Raw genomic sequence first — 13,437 nt, 5'->3', positions numbered from 1 at the left:
TATGCAGCCTCTCACTACAAGATGCAGCAATGCGTATGTACCATGTATTTCTAAGAGCACACCATTCGCGGGGCAAATATGAATGTGAATAACTGCAGCTTTCTGTAAGATGTAGGTGAAGGTGGGAAAATCTGTCTGTACTCCAGAAAAAGACAAACTAAAATAATATTGGGTAACCGTATAGAGGTCAATTAGTGGCCACAATAAAATTATTTGAGGTTCCTAAATTGTGTCAGAACCATGAAACCTAGAAAGCAAGTGTTTTTCTGCAAATTAAATGCTCTACTTAAATTAAGACACAAATAAATACCAAGAAGTCTTCCACCACTCTCCAAACTTTCAAGCGTTCCCTGAAAACTCACCTCTTCAGACAAGCCTATCATATTTAAGTTCTACATGCTTAACCGTCCGAGGCACTTATGTATTATATAGCTTCCCTTCTGGACTTGTAACTTGGTGGGACTGCTATGCTATTACTGGTGCCTGTCCTTGTGTTTCCCCCCTATATCCCTATAGATTGTAAGCTTGCAGCAGGGCCCTCCTACCTCCAAGTCTGTCTGTTGTTACCCAGTTTGTCTTATTACTGTCTACTATTGTAAAGTGCAACGGAATCTGCTGCGCTATATAAGAAACTGTAAATAAATTTACAGTATAGATTGAAAGCTTGTGAACAGGGCCCTTCTACCTTTAACTGTAAATACCCAGTTTGTTTTATCACTGTTTCCAATTGTGAAGCACAACAGAATTTGCTGCGCTATATAAGAAACTGTTAAGACAGTAAATGAATAATAAATATATTTGTGTCATTTTAAGCCTTCATTTAAAACCTGTAATATTCACCTGCAATCTTAAAAACACCTGTACCATTCATACAGCTGCCCCACATAATTTAACCCATTTTCCTGCATTTTGCATGTTTTCACCCCAAAAGGGACATGTCGTTCTTGGCTAAATTAAGATAATTTAAAGTAGAACTGATCTTTAGAGAGGGTGTCCCAGTGGTTCTGAATAAAGTCCAATTTTTTTTCTTAACTAGGGATTTTCACCTGCTCAGGATGTGGTGAAACAATTTGTGTTAAACCCCGTAGAGAATTATCACGTCAGCTTTACCTACAATTGTATTAGTTTGAATTCCCCCCATAGAGTTTTTTTTTCCCGAGTTGGGTTAACTTTTCAGTGTTTATAATTTGATAAGAAAATCCAATGTATATTAGCAGGTGATCCTTCCGGTGCATTGTCTTACACTGAATGCTTTTTCATCACAGGTGAACGTCTTTCTGTGGTTGAAGTACAGTGTGAAAGACTGCGAATGCTGTATCGGGACTGCGCTCGTCCACCTCCACCCCCTCTCCAGACTGAGCGCAGGCAGGTAAGACTTTCACACGGTACTTTTTTCCAAATTTGTAAGGTATTTTCAATTATTTAAAGTCTCTATTTTTTCTTGACAGCCAAAAGAGATTACCTGGAGCCCATCCCGTGTTTTCCCACCAGTACGAGCCTGCATGTTCTCATCACATCTGACAGCTGTCACTTTTCTGGCAGACCCAAGTGCAGGAGGAGGTTTGCCACGGGGAACCTTTATCTATGCAACCTCACCTGTACCAGTACAAGTAAGAATATTTTTGTATGTGCATATAAAGGCAGCTTCTCATGATGATTATAATGGTAATGAGGATTATTATTATATTTAACATTTGTCAGTATTGCAAATAATGATCTGCTAATACATATGAACTTGCACAAACATATGCTTTTCAGTCTTCCTTATCTTATTTACTATTAGTAAATAGACCCTGCAGCTGCAATGTCACCTAAGCCACTCCCAGTCAGTCACACGCCTTCCTGTTCCCCCTCTGGTTGGTTCCATAAACATTGGGAAACTGATTGAGAACCGTGCACACAGCTATGATTTATGATGTCATTTCGATCAGAGTTCAGTTTTATTCAGGGTTTTCCAGCCTCAGAGCACACTAGCAGTCCAAGTTTTGAGGATATCCATGATTGAGCACAGATATTTAAATCAGAATAACGGCCATACTAATTAAGTAACCTGTGCTCAAGTATAGCGGTCTTTAAAACCTGTGCACCATTAAAGATTTTGCTTGGAAATCCGCAACAGGTTTGCATAAATCCAGGAACTTTTCTGTATTACTGTACTTTGTGTGAATGGGATGTGCAGTCTCAAAAAAAGACTTGTGCTGTGTCTCCATCATACACACCATGGAAGAGTATAAAATTGTTATAACAAGATGTTTGAAAAGGGGCCCAGTCAACACATTTAAGGAAAAAAAATATCAATAGAGCTAGTGATGACCTATATAAAGTATCATCTGTTGATCTGTATGTTATATCTTTTTTTTTCTTTTTCTCCACAGGCTCCATCCTTTTACTGGGAGATTGAAATCGTTTCATATGGAGACGTAGATGATGACACTGGCCCAATTGTGTCATTTGGTTTTGCAACAGAAGCTGAAAAGAGGGATGGTGCATGGACTAACCCAGTGGGTACATGTCTATTTCACAAGTAAGTGAGCACCTGTTTCACAATTAAACGTGGTCAAGACTTTGACACTTATGACAGGCAGGTTTTTAATCCACATTACGATCATTGTTTATATGGTCCCACAGATTCCGTAGCATCAAACAGATATAGTACATACATGTTATAGTTATTAGAAATTACATGTTTGTTGAAAAGGAAAAGATCTTTTTTTTTTAATATTTGTTTATTGATTTAACAAGAGTTACAGTACAAAAACATAGAAAAAAAAGCATTTTTGCCTTACATGTATAGACAGGAGTAAATAACAAAGGAGTGACACAGTTATCATACACACATTTTATAGTCCAACCAGGTATTTATCCTTAGGTGTTACCTTGAGGCGTGCCTCATCGCCACGGAGGGTTAGGGTCATGTGTACACATTGGTGTTAAAAGGGTGGGTGGCCCAATTGGAGGTTAGTCATATTATACCAGGTTGTTAAGTGTACCATTTGCCTGATTCTGTCTCGCTCTATGGGTGTTAGGGTAGGGAGGTATGGCAGCCATGTTTCGAAGAATTTAGGTGCTCTTGACTCAACATCTAGAAGACATTCGATCCAGTCCATCTGAAATAAGAATTTTAGCTTTGATAGCATGAGTTGGTGGGGAATTCTCTCCGTTTGAATCCATTGTGATAGGATAGTTTTTTTGCTAGCTGCTGCTATTTTGGCTAGTAGTCGTTTTGGTGGGTGGGCCCTTCTGGGGGGGTGGTTAGGCGGAAGTATGTTCCATAGTGCCCATGAGGCTGAGACCTTAAATGGTATGGAGAGTGTGTGAGTGATATATCTTTCGGTCTCCAGCCAAAAGTCTTGAACTATGGTGCATGTCCACAAACAGTGGTATATATCTGCCTCCGGTTCTGAGCATTTGAAGCAGTGTGTGTTGTCTGAGACCCCTGTTAGGTATCTGAGTTTAGGTGTATAGTATGCCCTGTGCAAGATCTTCAGTTGCATTTCCATAAATGTGGTCGAGAGGAGTTGTTTGTTCAGGGATACGGATGACTTGATTATGGTTTCTAATGAAATATCAGGAAAAACCTCTCTCCACCTACCCATACCCGCAGTGACTTTGGAAAGGTCCAGATTTGTGCGGGTATGGCGATATAGCAATGAGGTGGGGGCTCGACTACCTTTTCGATGTATGATCATGACGTCCAAGGACCTATCTGAGTTGTTTAAGGTTAGCTTAGGGAGTGTTTTTAATATGTAACTTCTTGCTTGGAAGTATGCAAACATAGGTATGTGGAGATGCGAGAATCCTTCTCTCAGTCGGGTTAAAGTGAGAGGTGTCTTGTGGTCTTCGTCTAAGAATTGATGAATGGACCTGAGGCCTTTAGAGTGCCATAGGAGAAAGATGGGGTCTGGTCTCCCCCCCTGAAATTCTGGGTTGTGTATCAGCGGTTGGTGCGGTGAGGTGTTCGACGGTAAGTGTAGTTTTTTCCTTATGGCTCGCCAGGCTAGACAAGGTGATTGTATGAGAGGGTTGGTCTTGAGAGGTCCTGGGAGTTGGGAGCAGGGTGTGTGTAGTAGGGCATCTAGGGTGAGGTCTTGGAGGAATGACTGGTCTATAGAGTTATAGGTGTAGTTGTCCACCCCACCCAACCAATCCAAGGCATAGCGTAGGTTAGAAGCTAGAGCATATTCCTGTACACTGGGGAGGTTGATACCCCCACTTAATGTTGGTTGTTGTAGTTTCATTAGAGATATGCGGGGTCGTTTTCCTGCCCAGATGAATTTCGTTATTGCTCTGTTAATGTTTAGGATGTCTTGTTTTCGGGGGAGGAAAGGGAGCATTTGTATTACATACAACAGTCTGGGGAAGGAGACCATTCTAAAGAGGTTTGAGCGCCCTATGTAGGATAGTGGTAAGTGTTTCCACTTGGTGAAGTCATTTTGCATTTGGGTTATACAACGAGTATAGTTTAATTCATAGAGGTTCGCTACATCTCTAGAAATCTGTAGTCCCAAGTATTTGAGTTGTCCCTGGTTCCATCTGAAGGGGAACGAAGTGCCCCAGTTAAGTTGGGCCTCGGGGTATAGTGCTAGGGCTTCAGTTTTTTGACAGTTTATCAAAAAGCCTGAGATGTCATGGAAGGTGGCGAGCATGTCCAACAATCCGGGGAGGGCCATCTTGGGGTTGCTTACATACAATAAGAGGTCATCAGCAAATGCTGACACCTTCACCTCCGAGTCTCCCAAGGGTATCCCCAGCCAAGATGTCTCGTGATAGAATGTGCGAATTAGGGGGTCTAAGGCTAAATTAAACAGAAGCGGGGATAGGGGGCACCCTTGTCTTGTTCCCCTATACAGCTTGAAGTGGGGGGAGTTTAAACCATTTATTGTTAGATGAGCCGTCGGGGAGGAGTAAAGCATGTCAAAGATGTTGATGAAGTCGGGGCCAAACTGTTGACATTGAAAGATCTGCCTAAGGTAATTCCAGGAGACCCGATCAAATGCCTTGTCGGCATCGCAGCTAATTATAATGGCCTCCCGGTTATTCAGGTGTTTAAATTTGAGCATTGCGGCTATGAGAGTGCGAATGTTGTGGACTGACGTACGGCCTCTAATAAACCCGTTTTGGGCACGGTGTAGTATTCTGTGTAAGATTGGTTGTAATCTCTGAGCTATGATTGCGGTGAAGATTTTTAGGTCTATGTTTAGGAGGGAGATGGGGCGATAAGATTGTACTAGGGTGGCGTCTTTGCCAGGTTTCGGGAATACCACAATTCTAGCCGCGGTGAAGTCTGGAGGGGGTGGTGCGCCTCTTAGGATAGTGTTGTATAGGTTAAGTAGGTGCGGTAGCAGTTTGTCTCTCAGCATCTGATAATATTCGGAGCTAAACCCGTCCGGGCCTGGGGACTTGCCTTTCTTGAGTGTTTTAATAGTAAGCAGGAGTTCTTGATCAGTGATCGGGGCTGTGAGGGATTCCCTTTCCTCTGTAGTGATGGTCGGGAGTTGTGCCATCCTTAGGAATTGCTCAGTATCTTGTGGTCTGTCTGGTGTTTCTGGAAAAGATCTTTTTAAAACTCTCCATGATTTTAATTTATTATTGTGCTATTTGTAAATGTCATCCAAAAAACAAATTGTCTGAAGTAATGCTTACTTTTAGAACTGTATAGTGCATGATGCCACAATGGTTATTCTTTAAGATATTTTGTTATAATGTGTTACTTTCTGTGAGACTTAACGCAGAGTGTTATTGTACAGTGTTTGAAATGAATTACTGGCCATGGAAACAAGCTGCTCATGTGTGTATACAAAAAGTATATTTTCTCTCTCATCCATGTGGGGGTCACTGGCAGTGGTGTAACTATTATGCGCCCCCCTGCCGAAAATTTTGCTAACGCCCCCCCAGTAGTGTTAACAACCCCACCCCCCCTCCCCTGTGTGGCCGGTACCTCCTGCCGCATCTGTCTTTTGGGTCCCGGATCTCCCGGCTCCTGCTGCTTATTAAAAAAAAAAGTGACATTCGGAAAATGGCTGCCCCCATACTGCAGACCATTTTTAAGGTTGCTAGAGGAGGCCGGGAGAGCCGGGACCCGCAAAACAGAATCGCCGGTGGTAGGGACAGACGTCAGCGGCTAACTATAGCCCCGCAGCCCCCCTGGTGCCCACACCATCTCACCGCATACCCGCCACTGCGGGGGGCTGCGTGGCTATAGTTACGCCACTGGTCACTGGAAACACTTAAGTACAGAGGCTCTGCACTAGACCTTGAATATGTTTGAATTGTCCCCCACAAGTTCATCGTCTTTACCCTGTGCAGTCTGCTGCAAGCTTGATTTTTTTTTTTTTTTAAGTGGCTGCAGGAAATGCTTTATCGAGGGGAGGTACATGTCACCAGCAGAACCAGGTTACTGATTTGGAAATTATCATGGAATCTGCTATACTTAGAACAATAAAACAATGATTGTCAGTGTTCTAAATTAATAGGCACCAAAGGTTTGCTCTCCGTGTCAAGGTGAAGACTCTGACTCTCTAGGTTTTCTGGTGCTTTGTTGATTATGTCTTCAGTAAGCAGACAATATACTGTAGGACTTCTTTCCCTTAGTTGAAAGACCTTTTCTTATACTCTCCCTATGAGGATACTGGAAACTTGATTCTCCATATAACTTTTCACAGAGCTTTTCTTTCTAAGACCACCACCATTTAGAATGCTATTACCATATGAGAGAACACAGATGGTAAGCGTTTACATGGCAGCAGCGGTCTCCCCTAGATCAATTTCCACTTAAGTAAGGTGATGACAGTGGCATCTCATTTGAACCACGAAGTGGAGCATTTCTGCTCCAGAATAAAGGAATCTGAAGCCATTGTTAGTAAACACCATCTTTATGTGTTTTAACTGATTTCACCAGTAACAATGCATCCACAGTTTCAGAAGAAGGTTAAAAGAGAGAGGGTCAGTTTGAGAGTGGAATGGACATGTGAAGACACCTTGTGGGAGGGGTCCTCTGTCCGGTACAGTAGACTTAGGGCATTGTGCCAGAGTCTAGTGCGCATGGTAACAGGGAACCTATGATTTGTTACGACAAATTACTTTGTTGTCTGCAACATTTTCTGGTGATTTGTGCTGCTTCTGCAATGGAACTTCAGAGAGGTATCTATTTAAACATTTGTGCATGGCATCCCTTTCCTCCGGAATTTGGAGACCCGTGTGCACTGCACACCTTGCACCGATTATAGATATGCCAATAAAAGGACATTTAACTTTACTGACTTTAACCTTGGGGTCTTGAATCCATGATCCTTGGAGCTAAATGTTTCTCTAACTGTGTTTTAAACCATGTTCTTAACACTATGAAGCAAGTTTCAGACAAATATTACTAGAGAATTTGGGAAACCAATATATTTTGGTATGAAAGCAAACTTTTTTCCAACCTTCCTTTCAGTTTCCCGTTTATTTCTGCTTGAAGGCTCAAGTTTCAATCCTCAAGTTTCAATCCTCTTGGTTTTCAGAACGGAATGAAAACTGGCCTTTTCACCTGACGTTTGGACCTTCTTACAAGGCATGTTGGTACTTATGTAATATCTGGGCTCCCGTTTTTCTTATGAGACCGCGTCCCCTCGCAGGGCTCGCTGCACTCGCCACGCTTCGGGCACGGTGGCTCGCTGGGCTCGCCACACTATATAAAATCAACTCCATGCGTAGTTGGATAGTAGGGGTATGAAAAAATGGGGTGCATTTAACATGGGAGCCCAGATAATACATAAGTACCGGCATGTTCAACCTCCATACATAACAAGTTGCTCCCTGGGACCTCCACGTTGTACCGACGTCCTTATAGCAACCCCACTTCAAATTGTTGTATTTGGTAGAGTTCCTTACTTGGAAGACCAATTTTCTTTTAGCTATCTTAACAGCTAGGATAATTCCAGACCTGTAGACTCTGTCCTGTATGTATCTATTACCTTTTACGAATGAGGAGGGTATTAAGCCAAGTGTAATTTTCTTTTTGTCCACTAGAGTGCACAGAAAGAATAATTAGTGGGTATATGTTTGGCTGGTAGGCACCAAAAGAGTTGTCAAAACTCCCATAGTGCCTTGACTGCCACTTCCCTATACCCCTCCCCCCAACTCATGGCCCACCATTTTTTTTATTTTGGTGCCAAAGGCAGTGCAGGCACCATTTTTTTCCCCTCTGGCTCAGCCCGTTCTATTATTTAATTTTGTTTATATTTAATGTAAGCACAGACCTGGGGGACAGGTTGCTCAGGACGGCAGCACTAGCTTCAGCCTAGTGACTTCCATCATATCATGGCACTCTGCAGCATCAGCCGCTGTGGAGTCTGGAAATCGTACCATTCATGGTGTGCTTCCAGGCGTTTTAATCCAGAAAAGTTTTGTACTTCACACTTGTTTTCATTTCTGCAATCATGCCTCGATCTATGTCTCAACTTATCAATGCTTAAGGTCCAGGCCTCGGTGGGCTCTGTATTTTTTCAGTGCAGGCTAGTGTCCCTTCCAGATCTCAGGGTGCTTCATGTCCAACCGCCTTTTACTGCCCTTGTTACCCCGTGGGATCTCTCTCCAGTCCTTCCAGCCCTGCAATCTGCTCCATTTGAGCTGTTAGAATAGGCAGGGCTTAATTTGCTTTCATGGAAGACACTATTCCTGGTTGCCATTTTTTCAGCACATAGTTTCTGACCTCATTTCTCTTCTGGCAATTTTCTTATTTGGTATTTCACCCGGACAGATGTTTCCTCTGTGGTTTAATTTCTCCCGAAAATAGTCTTATGTTCCATTAGAACCAAGAAATTGTGGTTCCGGCATTAAGCTTTATTCTATGTAGAACATTCCTACATCAGTGGGCGTTACTGCTCATTCCACCAGGTCGATGGGTACCTCATGGGCAGCTTCCACAGGGGCCTCCGCAGAACAACTATGTAAGGGGACTACTTGGTCTTCACAGACCTTTATCCACTTCTATGCTCTCGACACCTTTGCATCTCCTGACATGGCTTTTGAGCACAGTGTCCTTGCCGCAGCCCAGGAGTGCCCCTGCCACTAATAGGACAGCTTTAGGATGTCCCACTGTAATGATATTTCCTATGGCCCCCTAGTAGATGAAAAAGAAAATTAAAGTTTATGGTCTTGCCTTAATAAATCCCTTCAATCCATAGGGGCACAGGATGCCCTCCCTGAAGCTCCTGTCTTGTGGAGGGTTTGCCTATATTGGTGGTGTGTGCAGTTTTGACTCCCAGGTGTCTGGTAGTACATGTATACTGTGTCTTCCTTCCTCCTTGCCCACTTCTGCCTTGTGCATGCTACTAAACTGTCAGGCTTGGTCTCATGGGCGGGGTATAAGGGACTGAGACCATCAGGCACTGTGGGAGTTTTGAATTAACTCTCTTGGTGCCTGCCAGCCAAGTCTATACCCACTGTAAGGATACTTCCTGTGCCACCTGTCGACTTAAAGAAAATGATTTCCCAAGGTAAAACCATAAATCCTATTTTTTTTCGACTAGTCGAAAAAAACTGCACTTTTCAACGTTTTTAGGCCAAATTTACATTAAATTTAGGAAAAACAAAATCCATCATGGTCGAAAAACACGTGTGTTGGCGAATTACTCAGACCCACTTTGTCAAAATTGTGGGCGTTTTTAACAGTTTCGACAAATCTGTTTCTACTAGCCAAAAATGTTTTACTTTATTTAATACCAATCCCTAAATTGATGGAAGTTTGTTATGGTCCTTACACGCTGGGCGACTCAGTTTCATCGTTTGAGCTGCTTTCAGCTCCAAAGCCGCCCAAAGTGTATGGGCAGGCGATGAGCGCAGATGCGCACTACTGCATTATCTCCGGTGGCTGCTGTCCATTTGCTGGTTTTACCAGCAGACTGACTGGCTTTCCATAGCCACCAGTTATGGAAAGCCGTTCAAAGTGCGGAAAATCATTGGGCAAGGGCAAAATCGCACAGTGTGTATGCACTGAGCGTTTTTCCACCCAGTGATTTCTGCGATCATCACTGTCCATACATGCTGGACAGAATCGCCCAGTGTGTATGCACCTTTAGAAGAGTACTTTCTCCACTCTGTTGACAAATCTTGATAACATATATGAATTGCTTGGCACACAAGATGTTTTCTAACATCACAACAGACCTCCACAAGGGGAATTTTGTTCATTCATCAGACTTACATTGGCTCTGATCAGTCAGCTAGCAAAATTGTTTACAGCCCCTTCTAGTAGATCAGTAAGTGATTTTCAGGGATCATGTAGACAAGGCACAGCATGGTACCTTTTAACAATTGAATTGTCTTGAGTACATACAATCATTACATTTTACACATCATCTTTCATGCATCCACGGAAACCGGTATTTTTTAAGCTGTTGAGTATTGCTTTTTCTAAGTGCCACTTCGACAGAGATAGCTTTGCCAGTATTCCCCACATGCCTGAAAAAGAATGTGAGATTTTTAAAAATTCTTGTTGTAGGGCTCTTTGGGGGAACTCTGGAGGGCCAGTAACTTGTTTTTTAACTGGAGACTTTGGTGTGCCCCCTTGCTCTTTGTTTTCTTCCTAGCTCTATACTTTGTATGAAAACTAAGAGTTGAAACCTGAACTTTTTAAAACCATTTTCTGAAGCTTTCTGTGAGTTACTGGGATATTGATCTTTTAGAGGCAAATTCAAAAAATGCCCAAGCTCCAGTGCAGTTCATCTAACTCAGGGGTTGCCAACTCCCAGTCCTCGAGAGCTACCAACAGTTCACGTTTTCCATGTCTCCTCACAGAATCCCAAGTGAAGTATTTAGCTCCACCTGTGGATCTTTAAAATGTAAATCTTTTTACCTTTTATATTAGCGTTAATAAATTAAATTTATCATTGAGAACTGTCTAATTCTTTGTTGAACAGCCAGCACTGGCATATCTATCTTTATCTTGCATTGTTTTGGGGGATTGACCACCCCCTGCCAGCCACTGATAACTGCGCACCACACACTACCCATTGTTGACTGTTCTTTTAAAATGTTAGTCAGTAATGAGTGCACCTGTGTACCTGCGAGGTGATCTAGAAAACGTGAACTGTTGGTAGCTCTTGAGGACTGCAGTTGGTTACCCCTGCTCTAACTTAACTGTTTCTTTTTGAACCCCTAGTAAGAATATAATTGTAACTTCAGTATAAACTTTGGCAAGCCCTAACAGATTTTTTCTTTCTTTCATGACTTAGCAATGGACGAGCTGTACATTACAATGGTTCCAGTTTATTGCAGTGGAAGAGTGTGCGGTTAGATGTGGCTCTATCACCTGGTATGGGACTTGTTCATCCTTTTTCATATATTACTTTCTTGCATTACTTATGTGTAGGCATCGCTACTCATTTATAACACATGGAAAGTGTTTGTAAAGAAATTTTGTGTTTTGTTGTTTTTTTCCCTTCAAGGTTTTGGTTTTGTACATACCATAATTTCAAACACATTTCAGCCCAATTCTATACCTGTCTGTTCTCAAGCTACAGTTTGATGTTGTAATATATTATAACTCAAACTATTTGTTCTTTTTATTTGTTTGAATTATTGTTAACAACATTTAGCATCAGCAGATTACAAATGAGAAAAAGTAATAACACAAGATTGGTTATTATCAAACATTCAAAGAGGTAAGAGGGCCCTGCTTGCAACCTTACAGTGTAAAATTGGTATGTAATGTCTGAGGGTAAATGCTACAGACAGCATTTATTCTAGCCAGATTATAGTGGGAAAGAAGTTTAATCGTAACAGTGCTGCTGTGTTATTCCTTAGGACATCTACTGCTAAGCTTTTCCTTCCAGTGTGACCCAAGTTGCCTGATACATTGTGCGAGAAAGCAATTTAGGCTGAATTGGAGCACTGGTTTTCAAAACTTGTTATTGTTAACAAATAAGCTTGACCGTATAGTTGTAACGAATCCTACAGTTGTTCTGTGATCGTTTTGATATTACAAGAGGGGTTGACAGCAACTGCAGTCGAACCCTCTTGTTGTATGAATACTGTCTATTCAGTTTCTGGAGGCACCCCCAGCAGCTATTAATTACTTGATTTATCATATTTATTACAAAGCTGGTTCTTCTATTTATTTTTGTATATTCTATATCTGGTCCTATGCAGGATACACTTCTTGGCGACTAGTAGTTTTTGATATTGTAGTTTCTGGAAAATTAACATGAGATCGTCAGAATTTTTTTTTTTTATGTTTTTGCTTTAGAACCGGCTATCTAATTAGTATCACACCCTTAAGATACTGTATACATTTTCTAATGAAGACCTACATGTTCAGTGAAACCTCTGTGTTTTGCTGGCCGCAGTTGCAAAAGTGGGGTTGCTTTCAGAGATATCCAAATCCCAGATAAGCCTCTGCAAGTGCCGGCTCATCAGGACCAATTGAAAATGGCCCAAGACAATACAATTACCAGCGGTCAATAATCATGGGTTTTGGTTAACCCATTAAGCCTGGGTAGATCTGCAGTACGAACTGTGAAGTAGCATTTGTTACTTCTAGCTAAACATAAAAGGAAGGTCGACAGGGTTTAGGTTGCCATAAGGTTGACTGGGTCGGAAGGGCCATACAAGCATAAGGTCGACAATGGGAAGGTCAAAAGGTCGAGATGCGGTCGTTGGGTCGACTCAAGAAAAGTTAACTTAGGTTGACAGGGTTCTTAGGTCGGCAATGCAGAAGATCGTCAGAGGGTTTCTTCTCCCCTCCCCCACTGTGGTTCCAGAACAGGCGGTAGTCCATGCCCTACCATGCACTAGGGCATGGAGGGAGAATAGAATAGTGTGCCGGGCGTAGCGTTGTGAGCGTACCGAGCGATGCGAGGAGCTGCTGTACACTTAAACAGTGTCCAGAACTAGATGTCTAGATCGAGGCGTGCCGACCTTCTGCATTGTCGACCCTCCGCCAGTTGTCCTAAGGACCCTGTCGACCTTCAGTCACTGTTGACCTTCTGGTGTTGAACTTTCTTGGGTCGACCAAATGATCCGTACCCAAAAGGTCAACATGAGTTTTTCACATTCTTTTTTCAGCTGACTTTCATACCCTATCATCCACTATGGTGTGGAGGGAGAGTATAATAGTGTGTCGAGCGCACAGAGCCATGCAAGTTCATACACATATAAAGAGAATGGGTTTGGTGCCGCGCTCTGTCACTAAGATTCTACCAATGGTTGGGTAAAATAAAAGAGTATTTTTATTTATTGTATAAACAGTATCTGTGCAACAGAACACTTGCTCTTTTCAGTACATTGTCCAGTCTGTGGAGGCTGGGGGAATGAACTCCTTCAAGAGCAACGATACTTTACAAAAAAGGAAAAAAAATTGTATATACATATATATCAAGAAAAAAGTGTCAGAAATAACAAAAAATTGTCTACGATAATTAGACAAAGTAACATTAGCTCATAATAGATGTGTCTGGA

At 42.2% G+C, this 13,437-nt stretch overlaps 1 protein-coding gene across 6 annotated transcripts in view; it reads left to right on the top strand.

Annotated features, from left to right (window-relative positions):
• The window catches only part of HECTD4 (HECT domain E3 ubiquitin protein ligase 4), a 203,551-nt gene that overhangs the window by 152,239 nt on the left and 37,875 nt on the right, over positions 1-13,437 (top strand). For all 6 annotated transcript variants that reach the window (XM_083151437.1, XM_083151436.1, XM_083151433.1 and 3 more), the window contains exons 45-48: positions 1,266-1,369; positions 1,449-1,610; positions 2,376-2,524; positions 11,214-11,293. In XM_083151437.1, coding sequence (XP_083007563.1) covers positions 1,266-1,369; positions 1,449-1,610; positions 2,376-2,524; positions 11,214-11,293 — 495 coding nt within the window. The remainder of the gene's footprint in view (positions 1-1,265; positions 1,370-1,448; positions 1,611-2,375; positions 2,525-11,213; positions 11,294-13,437) is intronic.

Source organism: Crinia signifera, chromosome 1, assembly GCF_055691185.1.
Source record: "Crinia signifera chromosome 1, ASM5569118v1, whole genome shotgun sequence".
NCBI classification, from domain to species: Eukaryota; Metazoa; Chordata; class Amphibia; order Anura; family Myobatrachidae; genus Crinia; species Crinia signifera.
The sequence above is the reverse complement of the archived record's forward strand: the minus strand, read 5'-3'. Positions and strand labels throughout refer to the sequence as shown.